This window comes from Xiphophorus hellerii, chromosome 7 (assembly GCF_003331165.1).
Source record: "Xiphophorus hellerii strain 12219 chromosome 7, Xiphophorus_hellerii-4.1, whole genome shotgun sequence".
Lineage (NCBI taxonomy): Eukaryota > Metazoa > Chordata > Actinopteri > Cyprinodontiformes > Poeciliidae > Xiphophorus > Xiphophorus hellerii.
Window position 1 is genome coordinate 26380909 of NC_045678.1, and position 18012 is coordinate 26398920.

An 18012-nucleotide genomic window follows, 5' to 3' on the forward strand; every position below is an offset into this window, starting at 1 on the left:
AAAGTCCTTGGCAATGAAAACCGAAATCATCTGGCTCAGACTCTGAAGTAGCAGGGAAGTAATATAAGACTGATTTCTTTAATTTGTGATCAACCAGCCGTCATCTCTCCTTTTGGTTGTCGTCATTTTCCATCACATTAGCAGTGGTTAAAGACCCAGCATGAGGAGCAGGCTGTCCAAAAGTTAAAGATGTGTGAAGTTCATTTTAGGTTTCCTCAAATGTTCAGCTGGAGATTAAAGCTGTGGAAAGCAGACGAGCACTTTGCTCTCAACTGAGGCGCACATTTGCTTGTTTGTTTTCTTTGCTCTGATTCGTTGTCAGAAGGGAGATGCTAAACTAAAACTGTCATTCCAAACTCCAACAGCGTTGCTTAAAAGATTGTTATGTTTACTTCAGAGGGGGCCAGCCCAGTTTCACTTGTTGCTGTTTTAACGCTTTGACTCGTTTGATGCTGGATGTGAGCATAGTGACAGGTAGATAGCGCTCCGGAGGCGGATAGCATCAGACATGCTCTGTAAGCTGACATATCTGAGGCGAGGGTTTTGTGTTTGTGCGGTTATGTGCATGTCCTCCCGCACGCTTGTCTGTGTCTGCAGGTTCTGGCTGACGCCGTCTCTCGCCTGGTGGTGGATAAGTTCAGTGAGCTGACAGACAACTTCACCTCCCCTCATGCACGAAGAAAAGTCCTGGCAGGAGTCGTCATGACAACAGGTAATATAGGAGGAGGAGACCCGGTGATGCCTTCCGTGCTTACAAAAAAGTCTTTGGTCATTTAAAAGTATTATTTGGAAGGGTAATTAAAGGAAAGAGATAAGTGCTTTGGTTATTAATTGGGTCATGAACAATAGGATCCCAAATGCATCTTCTCAACGTTCTGTTTGGCAGTTTTAGCAGACATCGTTCTGTCTCATATACTGTAATTTACGCGTGCTGTGGTGGCGCAGGGGGTTAGCACGCCCCACATTTGGAGGCCTTAGACCCGCAGACGTCACGGGTTCGACTCCCGGTCTCGACGACCTTTGCCGCATGGCGCCGGCTCAGCTGGCTGCCTGCAGACGCAGCTCCTGTCGTGTGCTGTAACTGCGAAATAATTTCCCTGCTGGGATGAATAAAGTAATTCTTCTTCTTCTACATACCTCTGGATGTATCTAGACATCTGATCATAACCCTATTCCCTGCAGGAATTTCTAGTAGTAAATCGGAGCAGCTGCTAGAGCTGGTCTTCAACCAGTTCTTTAAAAAAAAGTTAAGAATCAGATTGATATCAAGAAAGTCACGTTTTATTCTTCTACCTTTGTATTCCAAATATCTATTGTGTATCACACCATAGGCAGAAACAAAAGACAGTATTTATCTCTTCTTTTCTGAAAACATACATCCTATTATTTCCAGTTCTAGTAACCTTCCTGTTTGGGATTTGTGAAGTGTGAGGATACATCCAGCTGACCTGAAAAGATGATGATAGGTTTAATATTAAATTCTTTGAGTAAAGAATTCATATTATTAGTTTTTACAAAAAAATGTTTCACAAGTTTTGCTTCAAAGAATTTGTAACCTTGCTAGTTCATATTATTTCCATGCCTATTTCATTTAACTAATGCTACCTATCATCAAACAGGCAACTACAATAGTGCAAGTATGCTGCTGAATAGCGCAGTTTCATTGACTCATAATTTCAAATATATTGATATTTATTGGTTCTCCAATGACACACAGTTGAAAAAAAATATTTGTAAAGAGCAGAAGTAACAATTCTCTTAACAGTTTTCTAGAACATCAAATACTGGGAATGTCTGAAGTATTTGTGCCTCTTTTGATGTGCTCCCATTGAGTGTGGTGTGTATAAACTGAGAATAATAGAGTGGAGTTCACAGTGTTCTGCTGTGTCATTCATTACCAGGTACATTACCTTTCTGTGAAGTAAAAATCTTGTTTTAAAAACTGGAACTTTTTAAGGCTTACTTGACGACCAGTGACTGACATGTGCCTATTCTAAAGTTTATTGGTGCTGGCAAAGCATCTGCCCTTCAGGAGACAGAAGTGTGTGTATGTGTGTGTTTCTGCAGCTGAAGATAACTGGAACGAAGCTGACTGCTAGGATTCTCCATTATTGACACTTATTTAAGTGGCATGCCTCTCCTTCACAGCAGTCTGCCTTTTCTTAGTTAAGGACCAGCATTTTTAGTGTGTGGACACATGTGATTCACCTGGGTGTCTCTGTGTTATCGCCACCTTCCCAACAGGGACTGATGTGAAGGAAGCACAGGTCATCTGTGTCTCCACGGGAACCAAGTGCATCAACGGTGAGTACATGAGTGACCGCGGCCTGGCACTAAACGACTGCCATGCAGAGATAATCGCCCGACGCTCGCTCATCAGGTACCTCTACACCCAGCTGGAGTTCTACCTCAGGTTAGTGGATAAAGACATCCTTTGTTCAGTCTCGTAAAGTGCAGATGTACATTTCTACAAATGTTCTATATTCCGATTGCATTTTTATGACTTATATAAAATGTGACAAGCATTCGTTTTTTGCCATTGGTTTGTGATTGTAGCAACATAAAAGAGGACCATCACAAGTCCATATTTGTGCCATGTGACAAAGGAGGCTACAGGTTACAGGACAACGTTCAGTTTCACCTCTACATCAGCACCTCGCCCTGCGGAGACGCCAGGATTTTCTCTCCGCACGAAGCCGGAGTGGAAGGTGCGAAACCAGCCGGCTCTATCTCCATATCTCTTCCTCTGCTCTGAGGATACGTTTTTAATTTCTTCCCATCTTTACTCAGAATTCGGCTCCAACCGCTGATTGGTTTTCTTTAATTAAATGTAGAGTTATGCTTTGCTTCATTTGAATGTTAGTGCAGTGTCCAAAATATGCTTCACAGACGCATTTGAACAAGGCGCTGGTAATTAGAGCGTTTAGTCATTCTATGTCGTCCTCCATCAGTCTTTCTCCTACCCAGCCCAACCACTGTCTGTCTGATTAACCTCCCTCGTACTCTTGTCAGGCTGCTTTCCATTGCACATGGCAGGCTGAATAGAAAACAGCCACATTCAATTAGTCAGTGAATAGATGGGTGCCTGCTGGTGGAACATCAGAAAACTTTGACAACATAATGTGGACGAAATCTTTTGCTTTCTTCTTTTGGAGACACTGTCTTTGTCAGTAAACACTCCAATTTACTAGTGTGAGGGATTTTTTTGTAAAATGCTGCTAAAAATGCAACACAATTGTAATGATGTCCAAATAATTACACCACTGGCAGTAAGGTTGTAGGCTAATTCGACTATGCTAAATTGAAAAATGATAAAGACTTCTCCGAAGTGTTCAATCTGTCAGCAGTGCCTGTAAACATGTTAAATGTGTTCCCCTTGTATAGAAGCTAAGGAGGCAGGTACAGAAACTTCTAAAAATGTTTCCCAGTTACTGTTTCAGCACATAATTAGAAAATCAAGATTAAGAAAAAATGCAGATGTTATTTTTTTCTTTAAATACATTATCATGTTTCTGTGTGCGACAGAATGCAGTTGCATTGTCTTCCAAAAAGAAACAAGACTTTCTGCCTTAAATAAAATTAAATATACATCCAGGTACTGATGCAAAAAATGCAAGAACCAAGAAAGAAATATAAACTGAATGGTAAAATCATGAAAACGTTTGTGTTCACTACATGGAGGACTACATTGTAGATGGGGGCAGCTTGGTGCTTGTCATTCTATCTGAATGTGTGATACTTGGCAGTCATGCAAATACAGTACAGACCAAAAGTTTGGACACACCTTCTGAGAAGGTGTGTCCAAACTTTTGGTCTGTACTGTATATGTTTTGTAAAACCATAAAAATTAAATTTGATGATTTTATATTGTTTTGTTGTTTTCACGTAACCATAGGCGTCATCAAAAAAAAAAAAAGGAAGAGTAAATTTCAGCCAAAACAACTTAATCTCAGAAGCTTTCTAGAAAAAACAAGGACATTTTTGAGTTCAGAAAATTCTAGTAGTAGTTGCAGTAGTTGGTGCTTGGTTTATAATATCATTTAATCCATTCTGTTTATCAGGTTATCATGCTAGCTAGGCATTGGTCTGTCTGAGATTATTATTTTTTTAAAATATGAATTTCTGCTTTATGTGTGATAATTTTCTTGCTCAGATCAGGGAGACCGGCACCCAAACCGCAAAGCAAGAGGCCAACTCAGGACCAAAATAGAGTCAGGGGAGGGCACCATTCCTGTACGGTCCAGTAACACCATCCAGACCTGGGACGGCGTGCTTCAAGGAGAGAGGTTGCTCACCATGTCCTGCAGTGACAAGATCGCAAGGTAATTTGGTTCAAATACAGTACAAAATACAGTAGTTTAAAGTGTTAAATAGGTTGAATTCTCTTTGTTTCTGCAGCATGTTTAGCAGTCATGTTACTGTATTACATTAGAGTGAGCAAGACTAATTCCACCTTTTATTGCCACTGTTGTTTGTCGGTAGATAAATGGTTTACATTAGATGTTACCAAATACTGCATGATGCATTTCGAGTTAAAGTCTTGTTTTTGAAAATATTCAAAAAGCTCCAAAAAGTTAACTTTTTGACAGCAACAACATTAAAAACATTTGTTTACAAATTTTTTTGCATTCAAATGTGTGCAACATAATATTTCTAATTAGATAAACCCAAAAACTTCATGCCTGATTTCCCTTCAGCCACATTCCTCTGGACTCTCATGTTTTATTTGCTGCCAGTATAATTTTCTGTAAAGTGATATATCCCCCCTCTGTCGATGCACTTTATCATTTCAAGTCCATGTTTTTTGGGGGGGGGGTTTCTGAGTGTCAAAGGGAGCTTGGTGAATTGATGAATCCTTTGTCCCTGGAAGAATTTTTTTCTTGGCTGATCATAGCGTCTTTAGTCTCTGTCCATGTTCAAGGCAACACTTTGATGAATGGTGAAACTTCTCCATGACTGATCATGAGAATGCTCCACCTCCTCTCGCCTGGATAAAACTCTGCCTGAGCGCACAGTAACTGAATGCTGATTGTGTGATTCATGTGGGTTGCAGCATAAATACTGTTTACAGCTTAGTGTTTCAGGACTGGTACAAATTGTTTGTGACATTTTCTGTGTTTCTGTGCAATTTAAAGAAAACCACAGAGTATCAAAAGATCAAAAATAGCCATTGATTGATTTCAGTGTTAACTGATTAATTAAATATTTATTTGATTGTCATAAATAATCTGTGTGCCTTTAAAATTCATCTGGATTAGTCAAAAAATAATAATTATATAGAACTGAGAATTCATTGTCAAACCCAAGAACAGCAAATATAACGTGTTATAAAATAGCCTGGTAAATATCCAGGCTATTTTGAGTCTTAACAACTATTACACAACATAAGTTTCTTGCTTATGTAGTTTCTGGGAACTTTGCAAAACTTTTTTTGTTTTTTACGTGAGCACCTTGAAAGAAGTGCAGTTCGTTATGGTCTATTAAGTAGCGTTCTTTTTTGAAGTGAATAGCTGCTGGAAATAGTTGCTATAAAACAAAATTATGGCGAGTTTGAGTAGAAAAGAGAAGTTAATAATTTCCATTGAAGAGTTTTGGAGTGCATCTCTACACAAAGTTTAGGCTACAATTAATGTTTTTTATTTACGATTATTGTACATATAGTGCTTAAATTGCTGACATAAAATCAGAATTTTCAAGTGTCATTTTCAATCTCTCTCAATATCAAAAACACGGCGCTCTCCGCATTAAAACAAGTTCTTGAAAAGATTTTACTTACTGAATCTCTGTGTTCTGATTTATGTTTTTATTATGTGTTTAAAACCTGAGCAGTTTCTCTTCCTTACTTTTTCTCTGTTTTTTTTTGTGTGTGTTTAGTCTCCCTGCACGGAGCCATAAAGCGTTATATTTTGCAGGAAGAAACACAAAGCAGAAATATAGTGAGGTTTGACAGGAACAAAATTGAATGCCTCTGAAAACATAACTCCAATGAGCGTGCTTGCCTGTTTCTGCTTCTTTTTGTTCGCCGCGTGTCCTTCAGAAGGTATTCAGGTGCATTTGTGTCGCCGTGTTGTTGCGATAAAACAGTGTGTGTGTGTATGGCTAAGAATAATATGAAGCTGTTTGACTGTGCTGAATTTGTGTTTTACCGCCTGCAGCTATAAAAGCCTGAGATTTCATTTCTCCTTCCCTCCAGTTTTACACTCACCTCCTCAGACACATTTGCACCAAGAATATTGTGTTGTGGAACAATGGAGCCTTTTGTGCAGCGTCGCATCCGTTGCGTGTTTTAAATGCCAATGTTTCTTACTTGAAATTGAATACAGATGTTACAGGTCAAATTAGTTATTCTTGGTACATAATTTTATAACTAGAGATGTTCCCACATTGTTAGGTACACTTATTCAATTGCTTGTTTACACAAATAGTGTATCAGTCAATCACAAAGCAACATATAAATGCTTTTTAGCATTCTAAGAAGATGAAGATAATTAGCTTAGGAAACATCATAAAAGGGAAATATAAAACATAAAAGTCTGATTTCAAACTTGAACTCTAATGTTTAATCTCCATTTTTTAAATTACTGACTAATAACCCAGAGAAGCTCAAACAGCTTTACAGCTTATTATTCACAAGAAATTATTGCTCAACTATTACAAGAGTTATATGTCATTAAATGAAGAAATTTTAATGACTTAGATACATTGGAAATATCATTTATGTAAAAACACAACTACCTCTGATATTTATACTTAGACTGCCAAGCTTTGGAAAGATTTGTATAAGGTAAATCTTGAAATGTTGAGATTCTAAATCTGTGTGAATTATTTATTTTATTCTAGTTGTATTCAACTTTATAATTACATAGTTTATTCAACATAGAAGGTAACTCAATTTTAATTCAGTTCAGTTTATTTATAAGCAACAATTCACATCAGATATAATCTCGAGGCACTTTCCAAAAAAAAAAAAAGTCCTTTCAGTTCAGTCACAAATACATTTCAATTTCTGCTAAACAATGAAGCAGGTTCACATCACTCTTGAAAAGAAAAGAGTTTCACCACATAACGCATCGGCTTTTAGGATACACCCTTTAAAAACAAATTGCTGTGTGGTTTCTGTGTTTCCAACATGGTTTCAGATTCTGTCTTGTATGTTTTTCCCTCTCCAGGTGGAATGTGGTGGGCATCCAGGGCTCTTTAATGAGCTACTTCACCGAGCCCATCTACTTCTCCAGCATCATCCTCGGCAGCCTTTACCATGCCGACCACCTCTCCAGGGCCATGTACCAGCGCATTGCAGATATCGAGGACCTGCCCCAGCAGTTCACCCTCAACAGGCCTCTACTCAGCGGTAAGAGCCCTCACTGAAGTGAAATAGATGATAAAATACGGAAAGACCCGCTGGTAGATTTTTTTTTTTCTCCCTTAAATTCCCAGCCGTATTGCGTGGTCACGTTCACAATTTAAAAAAACAACCTAACCGTGTGAGGTCACCTTTTTAAACTTTGATAATCCAACCCCAGCTCTCCAAATATCAAGCAGAAAGATTTTAATTCTGGGTAGTAAACACATTTCTTGACCTCACAGGTCAGTCGTAGAGGAAAGGAGGACAGGAGGAGCTTTCCTGCTTTGTTTGATCTGAGCTGACATTTATCTTTCTGCTGTGGAATTTGAATAGCTTTAACATTTTGTATAAATTTTCAGCAGTGGCTTGACCTTTTCAAAAGCCTTTTGTTTTTCTTTTACTTTCCTTTTTTTGTTTTTAATTTAGTACTCTGTTTTTGTTCTTCCTGTCATTGTTTCTTTGTAAAACAGCTAAAATATATCATTAGAATATCAAAGAAGTCATTCTGATTATGTCAAGCAGAATGATCTCGCTAAGATTATTTGGCTGAATTGTGGTCAACATTTATTTTGCTTTATCTAAGTACAGCTGACTAAAAGATAAACTGACTATATGGAGCATTATTGTAAAATGATACTTTAAAAATTTGCACAACCCTTGTAAAAAAGAATCTATCTCACAAATTCATGTTGGCTATAAATTCATAAATCTGTTCCTTCCCTTTTTTGATTGCAGCTATATTTTGATAAATGGTATGCAGTAACTATTTAAACACAGATTTAACTCACCTCTCTCTTTCCTTTGGCTGGTTGGCTGGCTGGCTATATGAATGGTTAGTTGGATGGAAGGCCTTGTTGGTTGGCTGGTTTGATGGATGGATGGATGGATGGATGGATGGATGGATGGATGGATGGATGGATGGATGGATGGATGGATGGATGGATGGATGGATGGATGGATGGATGGATGGATGGATGGATGGATGGATGGATGGATGGATGGATGGATGGATGGATGGATGGATGGATGGATGGATGGATGGATGGATGGATGGATGGATGGATGGATGGTGAGTTTGATTGGACAGTTGTTCTGTTTGTGTGTTTGTTCAGTTTATTGGCTGGCTGATTGGTCAAATGTTATATGTGTGTTGACTAACTGGCTGTTGTAACAAGTTGAACTTTTTTTAAACAATATGCCTGCTTGTAGTAGAGCTACATAAAACTCCAGTTATGTCAGAATAAACTGATGGTGAATGGCTCCTTTCCATACCCACTAGGGACTGAGTGACCAACACTTCAATTTCACAAAGTGTTAAAACAACATAACAACCCTTCAATCCAAACTACTCTGCACCGGTGCTTTGTTTTGTGTAGCTTCCTATGAATGGAACTGCTGAACTGCTGCCTATTTATGTTTCCATTCATACCTCAAAACAGGCACCAAAACAAATCCCAAGGAACTATTTTCAGACCAAACTTCTCTTCCTGAATAGCCATTGTGTTTCTTAAAAACAATCAGATTTAGCGTTAGACGTTGTGGTAGGGGGTGTCTCATTGCTTCCTGGATTTTACTCACCATTCCCCGTGATCCTCTGCTCCTCCACTGTGGTTCCTCTCTAGAGGAGATAATAGTCCGGGGTTATTAACCTTTTCCGCTTTAGAGACTTTTTAGCGGTGAAGGGCTGTGGCCTTAGAGCAGTGAGGATTTCATCCGCTGTAAATCATTTTCTGCCACAAGTGCTGCCAAATGGAACCAAGGAGCTTAATGCACTTTCACACATACACGCACACACAAAAGCGAGCAGGACACAGGGATTTATGGCATCCATATATCTCCCATTTATGTTTGAGACACAGTGGAGGCCAAAGCCCTGTCATGTTTTGGAAGAGTTCAGGCCTCGTCCTCAGAGTCCCCCTCCGAGGTAGATGGCATCATTTCTCTCCACCATGTTAGACAGCATCACATAAAAAAAGGTTAAAAAAAAATGATGCTAAAAGACATCAGGGCTGTTTGATAAGCTGCCTCTGCATCAGGATGCCTTTTCGATTAAACATAGTAGGAGGTGATAGTATTGAGCTGTTCAGGTGCACAAAATTTTTTGTAAGCATACCAACTCTTTGTTTGGGATTCCCAGGTATAAGCAACGCTGAAGCCAGACAGCCGGGCAAGGCTCCGAACTTCAGCGTGAATTGGACTGTCGGCGATCAGGCACTGGAGGTGATCAACGCCACCACAGGGAAGGACGATATGGGCCGGCCTTCCAGACTCTGCAAACACGCCCTCTACAGCCGCTGGGTGCGCCTGCACTCGAAGGTACAGAGAGCCGGAAACGCAACTTATATTACAGTTCTTTGCAAAACAAAAATTTACGTTTTCATTTTTCTCTTTTTTTTTGCTCTGATGCTCCTAATTTTGTCTCAGTATAAGTTTGTTTGTTCTGCAGAGGGTTCAAAGTTTGTTAGAGAACATTAGCAAACAAACAGCATCATGAAGACCAAACAACAGAGGTGGAAAAGTTTAAAGCAGTGTTTGTTTCTAAAAGAAAAATGTCACAGATAAGTATCTTAAGTATTTGTTCAATCTATTATCACCTAGCAACCCAAGCTGAGCTTTAGGACATTTGGTCAGCTGGTTGTGTGCGCTGTACAATGGCTGCTGGAAAAGACAAGTGTTTAGTTGTTGGCTTACCATTTAGAAACCACTTGCTGCATTCTTGTTGGTTGTGCAGGAGGCTCTACTTCTGCTTTTCAAAGATGTACAGTTGTATAACGTTTGTAGCCATTTTCACATGCGACTGTAAGCGTTGAGTTGGGGGGCGTGGCTAATAGCAGCTCATCCTGAAAGGAGCTCAGAATAGGAGCAGACTAAAATCTCATTATATAGGAATGATTCTGTGCAAAAAATTTCATAAACATGTTTTGTAAAGCACAGAGACGTATGCTTACCTGTTCAAGGAAGCTTCATCCTAAATTCTACTTTCTGTTTCTATTTCCTCTCCCTACCCAGCTGTCATCCATCCTGCGGATCAAAGTGCCCAAGCCCAGCTCATACCATGATGCCAAGCAGGCGGCCATGGAGTACCACTCTGCTAAAAAGGCCCTCATCAAGGCCTTCCACAAGGCCGGCCTGGGGGCCTGGGTCAAAAAGCCCATCGAGCAAGACCAGTTCACCCTCAGCTCCTGATTGAGTCCGGGGACCAAATGGAGAGGGGGGGTTTCCCAATGCACCAGCTCCTCCCGCCTTCCCTCCCTGACCCAGGCCGGAAAACTTATCGTGCCCCTCAGTAACATTTTATTTCCGTCCCCATGTGTGAGCTATACATGTGCACTTGTCACCTGCGTGGCTCCACGAACTCTCCATAGCTCATCATTCCTCAGAGGACCTCCGCCTCATCTTGTTTCTCATCTTTGATTTTTAAGCCTATAATTTTGGTTTTAATTGTTTTCTGTTTTTAAACTGGAACCATTGTTCTTTTTTTTTCAGTCACTTTGTTTTCAGGACAGAAATGTTCCTCATGCTGTAGGTGTGGAAAAGTGGCGAAAATACAATTTTTGTCTCTTTTCGCAAAATGAGTGTAGCCTTTTTAGGGGGACATGTAGCATAGAAGAAAGATATTTTTGTTGTTGTTGTTACTGAATAATACCAATGTGTATGGACCTAAAGATAATTGCTAAAATTAAAAACAGTGATCTTTAATTTAATGATTCATAAATCCTCAAGATGTAAATCTAGTTCAGAAAAGTGAAAATATTGTAGGTATAACATATAATGTGTGTTTCTCTGATGCGTTCTTAGCCCCTTTTATTAAAGGTGAAAATGTTCTAAAACAATGTCGCCCTGTTTGATTGATTCACAATAAAACAAATTCAGGACAGGTGTGACTGCAGCTTAGCACTCTCAAGTTCATGTTTTGTGATTTTTTTTTTCATTCATTTATTCATTCATTTGTCCTCAAAGGTATTTCCCATCGCTGTCACTTCATACTTGAATATCCGGGTGGGTCATGTTGGAGTCCTCCCCCTCACCTGGGTCCCGGGACGAAGCTTTAGGAGGCGCTGCACGTTCTATTTTTTTTTTCCTTGATTTATTTGGTTTCCTTTTTGAATCCATGGCTTTGCATGGAAACTGAACTGAGAGGCTTGCCGAGCAGAAAACAAGCGACGGGGAACTCTATGCGTCAATGATTTTTGAATGAATGCCAGCAACTTTCTCCACAGGCAGCTTTGAATCTTTGTCTCTATTTTCTAAATTTCTTGTGATTAATTGAATGATTTTTGGGGGGCTTCAAGAGAAGAGGGTTTTTTTTCTGTTTGTTTGTTTACTTTCTGTGTTCCCTTATCAAAAAAGGATAAATGGGGATGAAACTACTGAGAGAACAGTGACAGTACAACAAACTTCTCAGACTTCTTGTATTTACACCACAGAGACCCCTGACAGCTGTCAGATCAGATAATAGTAGATGTCCTGTAGCACACATATGGTACAGTATATGAAGCTAGATTCAAGATATGCCACATTAAGCCCATCTGTGGTGGCTGTGATGCAAACATGCAATCTCCACAACGTTGTCCTTGGAAGCACCTTCACAGACCGTGCATGAACAGACTCAGAAGCTGTATGCTGAAACCTGATGCCAGTAGTGTCCAACCAAATGTACAGTTTTCCAGTTTGATGTTCAGCCTCCTGTATTAACGCCTCTCTGTGTATTAACTCCTGTTCACCGTGAGTCAATACTCTTCCATGTTTTAAACTGGTCAATGAAAATGCATTTCTAAGAAACTTCAGTCAATTCCTGTTTCCAGCTGTAGGATGAAAAACACAGTTTGAGTGTGAAATTTGTGTGTGCTCAGGTGTCTTTCAGCATACTCAGTTAAATTTTCACCAAAGATGTAGATTCTCACGTGTTTTTCCCCCAGTGTTAACACCTGTTTTTTAATGGCTTGCCATTATTCCGCCATCATCCCTTTACTGGCAGGTTTTTTTTTTTTGTACTTGTGTTTTCTGCAAAAAAAAAAAAGTATATTCCATATTGGGCATAAAAGTCAGGCTTCTTTAGTGCAAATGTAGCTGTCAGCGCCCACCGTGCATTTTGTGACCTGCAATCATAACTGTTGCAATATACTTGTTCTGTGCAACAACAAATGTGGCAAATTCTCCCTCTGTGGAAACCTTTTGGATCTCTCCTTCGTCAGTAGGAATGTGAAGATCTTATTGTTCCTATATATAAGTTTATGAATCACTGACTACAGCCAATGTACAGCATGGCACCAACACTTCCAGAGTCGACATGATTCATTCCCATTGTAGCAAGACAGATACAGCAGGAAGAAAAAAAAGCAGCACTGTTACATTTCTCCTCCACCAGCTGGCACTCTTGATGTCATCGAAGGTTGTCCAATCCTCCTTGTTTTGATTTAATTTTCTAAGCCATCATTAGAAAATCAAAGCTGTGTTCAAAATGTTCACTCACTCAGACTGTATGTGTACAAAAAAACTGAATGGTGCAGGTGGAGCCATCGTTTTGGTGTTGCAACACTAAATTCTGCTTTAATATGTTTATTTGCAGGTATATTGCATAAACAAGCACCAGCAGCATACATCACATTATAAATAAATGTTTTTTGTTGTTGTTTTTTTTAAAACCTTATACTAACATAATTCATCATCATAAAATTTGCACTAAGTCTTATGTTACCAGTTTTACTTTCCGTGAAGTCAGGAAAGTCACAAAAATCAACTGCGGACAATAAGTGTCAGTATGCAAACATCAGCATTAGCGTGTTTACTTTATTATCATTCTTGGTCAGTCAAGGCATTACATTTTGTTTCATGTACACTGTTTCTACTGTTTGGTAACGTTTTATATGTTGCTTTATTTATAGGAAAAAGGAAATCACTGGTGGACGTTAGCTGCCCTGCATGTTAATGATAGCATGCTAACATTAGCATTACCATGCTGAATTGACTGAAGCTGAAATACAGTAGAGCTGATGTAGATTCTCTACTTACACTGTATGACATTGAATTGAATTTCTAGTTGACCATAGTTGATGCTGTGTTAGCGTGCGTAAAATATTAGAAAGTCTTGAAAACTCGAAGATGCTTTTGTTACTAAACTCTTCATACTGGCAGTGGTTAAAAACTGGAAACACTGAGCTCAACATGAACTTTTTAACAAAGCAGAGAAAACCATTTGCTAATGCAACTTTTAGCAATTTTTTAAAAGTTATTCTTAACTGTGTATGTTAAGCATACTAATAGCATCTGCACTATGTTATTCTACAACAGTGTTTCCTTGGTTGGCTTAGACACAGTAGACGGCCACTAACATAATGTACATCACCGCTAACAATAACATGCTAAAGACTGTACATTGGAGGCATGTACAAAATGGTATTGATGGCATTTTGTTCAAAATGGATAAGGGAAGATTAATTTTTGAGATTGACATATTCTGAGATATATGACCAATCATATTATTTACAAAGATAATTTAAAATAAAGATATACCCTAGCAATCAATGTTTCCCTAGATAGAATATTCTGGTAAGAAATATAGTTTTAAGTGAAGGCCTAAAGATTCATTAAATTAATTTTAGTTTAGGAAGCAATTTATTTGTTTCTTATGTTAGGCTAAATAGATAACTGCATTTAGGTAAAATCCACAGATTTGAGACTCAGCATGATATGTCCAATATTGAATATCTGCAAGAATGGTCTAGAGTCTAGACAGTGGCTGGTGGTTGGGTTTTAGTGTGTTAACATGTTAATGTCAGCATCAGTATGTTAATATTCACAGCTACACAACTGTCAAATAGGCTACAGTAGTGTAAAGAGTGTACTACATCTTTACAATACTTTTGCTAAGCCCTATGAGAGTTTTCTTGTTCACCGAACAGTGGGTGTTAGCTTGCTAAATTTAGCATTACCATTCTTTGTCCATTCAGGTTATTCTGGGTTTTTTTTAAAGTTAGTGTACCACCTCAACACTACTTTTTGTACCATCTGAGAACTTCTGAGTACACAATTAATGGTAGATTTAGAGTCATTGTTATCTGTTTTCAAAGGCACTAGAATCCTAATGTTAGCATTAGCTCGCTCTGCTAGCTCAGGCTTAATTTAATCATGGTCTAATTTGATGATGCCATGTAGCACCTCTGTAGACTATCTTTACTGTACCAGGCAGTAGCTTCTTAGTACACTATCCACATAGTGGCTAGAAAACTAATAATTAGCTGAGGATGTTAGAATGCTAATGTTAGCCTTAATGGACTTTGTCAGCTCAGGTTGTAGGGCATAGTGGTCTGTCTTTAACAATGCAGTGAACTGTACATTCAAGTAAACAGTAGAAATTGTGCACAGGAGATGAAAATGACTGTAGTGTACTAATGAAGAATAAGTGACCAATTTGAACACAGCTTTGAAGTTAGCTTTATAGTAAAAATGAAGAACAGTCTGATTGAGTGATCCCCTACAATTTAACCCTAACTACAATCCTAGCCAGTAGGCCTACTCCATATGCAAGTGTGACAGATGTTTCTCTTCCTCTCTGTTTCTCCCAGTTCATTCTGTTAATGTTTTGATTTTTACAAAGCTGTCTGGGGGTTTTTCTTTTTCGTATATGCCCCGTTAAGATTGCCTGCTCCTAGAGTTTAGTTTTTTTTTTTTGACTGCACTAAAGATGTCAACTGATGATGTCATGATTTAAAAAGAAAAAAAAAAAAGGAAAAAGTCTCCATTTATGGTTTGGATGAATTCAACTACTGGAGCAAGTACGGAACTGCTTCCGCTTAACCCCCTCGTGAATCCCTGAAGACGGTCAGTGCAACCCTTCCCCCTTCTTGGTGGGGTTATGTCATTTTGGTTCTGTTCAGTGAGCCCACATTTGGAGGCTTTTGCTCTTTCTGGGTTCAGTTGTCCAATGTGTGAAATCCTCCACCAACTCAAACCACGACCTTGCATGTTCTACCAACACTGAAGCTGCACCTAGCATGATGACAAACTTTTAAGGACAATGTAGAAAAAAACAGATATAGATAGTTATATGAAATCAAGAAAAAAAAAAGAATAAAGAAGTTCTTAGTTTACTTTTGATCTTTGGGTCAAGTTTATTTCTGATTATGTCTTTGACTCTTCTTTCTGTGTGTCTGTGAAATGATAATATAAGAATTCACAATTCTCAACTCAATGGTCAAGGTGGAATTAGCTTTATCACTTCTACACATCATTTGCTCCCAGTTTGCCTCCCTGTAGATTCAGTTTTGATCATCATAAGTTTACAAGAATTAAACAGAACATTAACATTCCAAAAAAAACAAAACAATCAAAATCAGGTACAGAACAATTTTCTTCCTTAAGAAAGAAAATCATAACACACTCAGCAATGTCAACAATGAAGCCAAAGCATTGCTATACCAGGTTATCCTGACATCCATCTTACACAAGTTAGTCCAGTAGATTTGCTTTAGATGTCTTTCAATCCAAGGACATATGACCATGATTTATTATTATTTCAGCTGCAACCTTACGTGCCAAACATTAATTTTTAACAGGAAGCATGCACTGTTGGCAGTAAAATCCATAATATTTTATTAAAGTACGTACATTTGCACCTTAAGATGTGATTAAAATATTTTCTGTTTTGTTTTTTATACCCTTTATATGATCTTCATATAAGATATATCACATCCTTTCTTTTGAATATTGGATGTCAAACCATAAATTAGAAAATATTGGCTCTTCAATAAGTAATTTTGAAGAAAAAAAAGCAAGATATGATGTAAACTTGTGTAACAAAGGACAATGGGTGAAAATACTGTGCAGTACAACAATAAGGAACATCTGTTCAGCCTGATTTCATTAACCTGTCGCTCTGTTTGCCTGAGAATTAACAGCCTGTCACTGGAGATCTCCGATGGAATCACCAATTTAATTAGACAAACAACGTATTTCATTTCTAAGATCACCTCAGGGTCCACCATAACCAGAACTACACCTTTCAAGTCCTGATTGCGCAGTGTTCCACAATGAAACACATTTTAAGCAGAGTTTGAAGTTCCATATATAATCTGCAGAGTAGCTTTTTGTGGCGGTGGTGACATTTTTGCAGAAACTAATTGCATACGTGTCGGGTGTCAATCAGACTCAGTGTGGAGGCTGGATTAGTCAGACGGAGGCGTCTCATGCATTTTACTGCTGGTTTTAATCTTCAGGTCGGACAGCAAGTGAAGGAGGGTCATCAGGTTCCCTCTGTGTGCTTACCAAACTCATTTGAAGAGTAAATCAAAGGTATGAAAACGTACTTCAGATCTGAAAGATATTTGGGGTCAGATGCTTTTAAGTTTACTTAACTTGGGGAACTAAGAACTCATTTATTCATACTGCTGTTTTATTGATTAGTTAATTCAGATCAAACAAAACCTGATTTGGAATGATTTATTGAAACCAGATAGATGCTTAATTATTAATATAATACTGTCTTATTTAAAAAACAGACGTCACGCTTAAAGCATTGAATCTTTTCCTAATTTCAGAAGAAGCTTTCTGACATTTTTTTTGTTGTTGCAAATTTCAGTCACAACAAATGGATCAAGTAATAATTCAGTGAGTTAATGTCATTTTGTAGTATTTAACTTATACATTACAGTCCAGCGGTTCCTAAACTTCTTTTTACTAAAAAAGGTGAAATAAAACTGTAGCAAGTAGAGATGTGGTGGATGCTGCAGTACCTCCTAGTGAATGACAAAATAGTCCAAGCAAAAACCCATTGTTGATAATAATATATATTATTATGGGGTGTACATATTTCAGTGATGTTCTATCAGTGTGTGATGTATCAGTGATGGGTTGCTCCTGTTCTGCTGCTTCTGTGATCTTGCGAATGAAACATAAATATCAACAGCAAACATCACAAAATGGATTTTTTTTGTTGTGTTTACAAATCCATAAAAACAACAAACAGAGCGCCATCTGCAAAGCTAAGAACTTATGATAGCTGCTTATAGTTTTATGCTTTTTCACAACTGTAAAAGACTTATGAGACATTGCATAAATAATAATTTCTTTCCTTTTTTGTTTCCATTTTCTCCTAGTTTCCTCTGGAGACTCTGTTTTCTCCTCCAGCAGCTCTGAACTGGTTAATATATTCTTATTATGCATTAGATTTCCCTCTATGGACATATCTTAATGTCAACATTTTGGTAATTTCTTCATTTGGTGTAAAATAATCTATTAAAAAACTTAAATTTTCTGGCCTTAACGTCATATCAAAATGTTGTCAAAGCAAACCATTGAAAGTCAGCCTGAGTGTAGTTAGCCTGTGCAGGATGTTACCTGTTTCACCTGTTGATGGATTAAAAACAGAGCAGTAGAAGAAAGAAATGAAGGAAACTAAAAACTATGTTAGCAACATCAGATTTGCAATGTTTTTTTGTTTGTCTGGTTTTTTTTATATGGGTCGAACGTACGGCATTTCACCATCTGTCTCTAAAGTGATTAAAAAAACGATATATTTTTAAATACTTATTTTGGTCCAAGCTCATCAAAATTTTACATTTTTGTTTGCTGCTGTTCATATTTGTTTAGCTGTGGGGAAAAATCAACTGAGACGAAACCCTAAAATAATCCTCCAAGTAGATAGCAATTTCTTTGTTTACTCTCTGGGC

General features: G+C 38.2%; 1 protein-coding gene across 5 annotated transcripts in view; it reads left to right on the forward strand.

The window, feature by feature from the left end:
- adarb1b (adenosine deaminase RNA specific B1b) overlaps window positions 1–15442 on the forward strand; it is a 131878-nt gene extending 116436 nt beyond the window's left edge. For all 5 annotated transcript variants that reach the window (XM_032567435.1, XM_032567437.1, XM_032567434.1 and 2 more), the window contains 7 exons: window positions 598–712; window positions 2245–2413; window positions 2557–2708; window positions 4154–4322; window positions 7170–7351; window positions 9483–9661; window positions 10355–15442. In XM_032567435.1, the coding sequence (XP_032423326.1) occupies window positions 598–712; window positions 2245–2413; window positions 2557–2708; window positions 4154–4322; window positions 7170–7351; window positions 9483–9661; window positions 10355–10531 (1143 nt within the window). In that variant the 3' untranslated portion in view covers window positions 10532–15442. The remainder of the gene's footprint in view (window positions 1–597; window positions 713–2244; window positions 2414–2556; window positions 2709–4153; window positions 4323–7169; window positions 7352–9482; window positions 9662–10354) is intronic.
- The last annotated feature ends 2570 nt before the right edge of the window (window positions 15443–18012 follow it).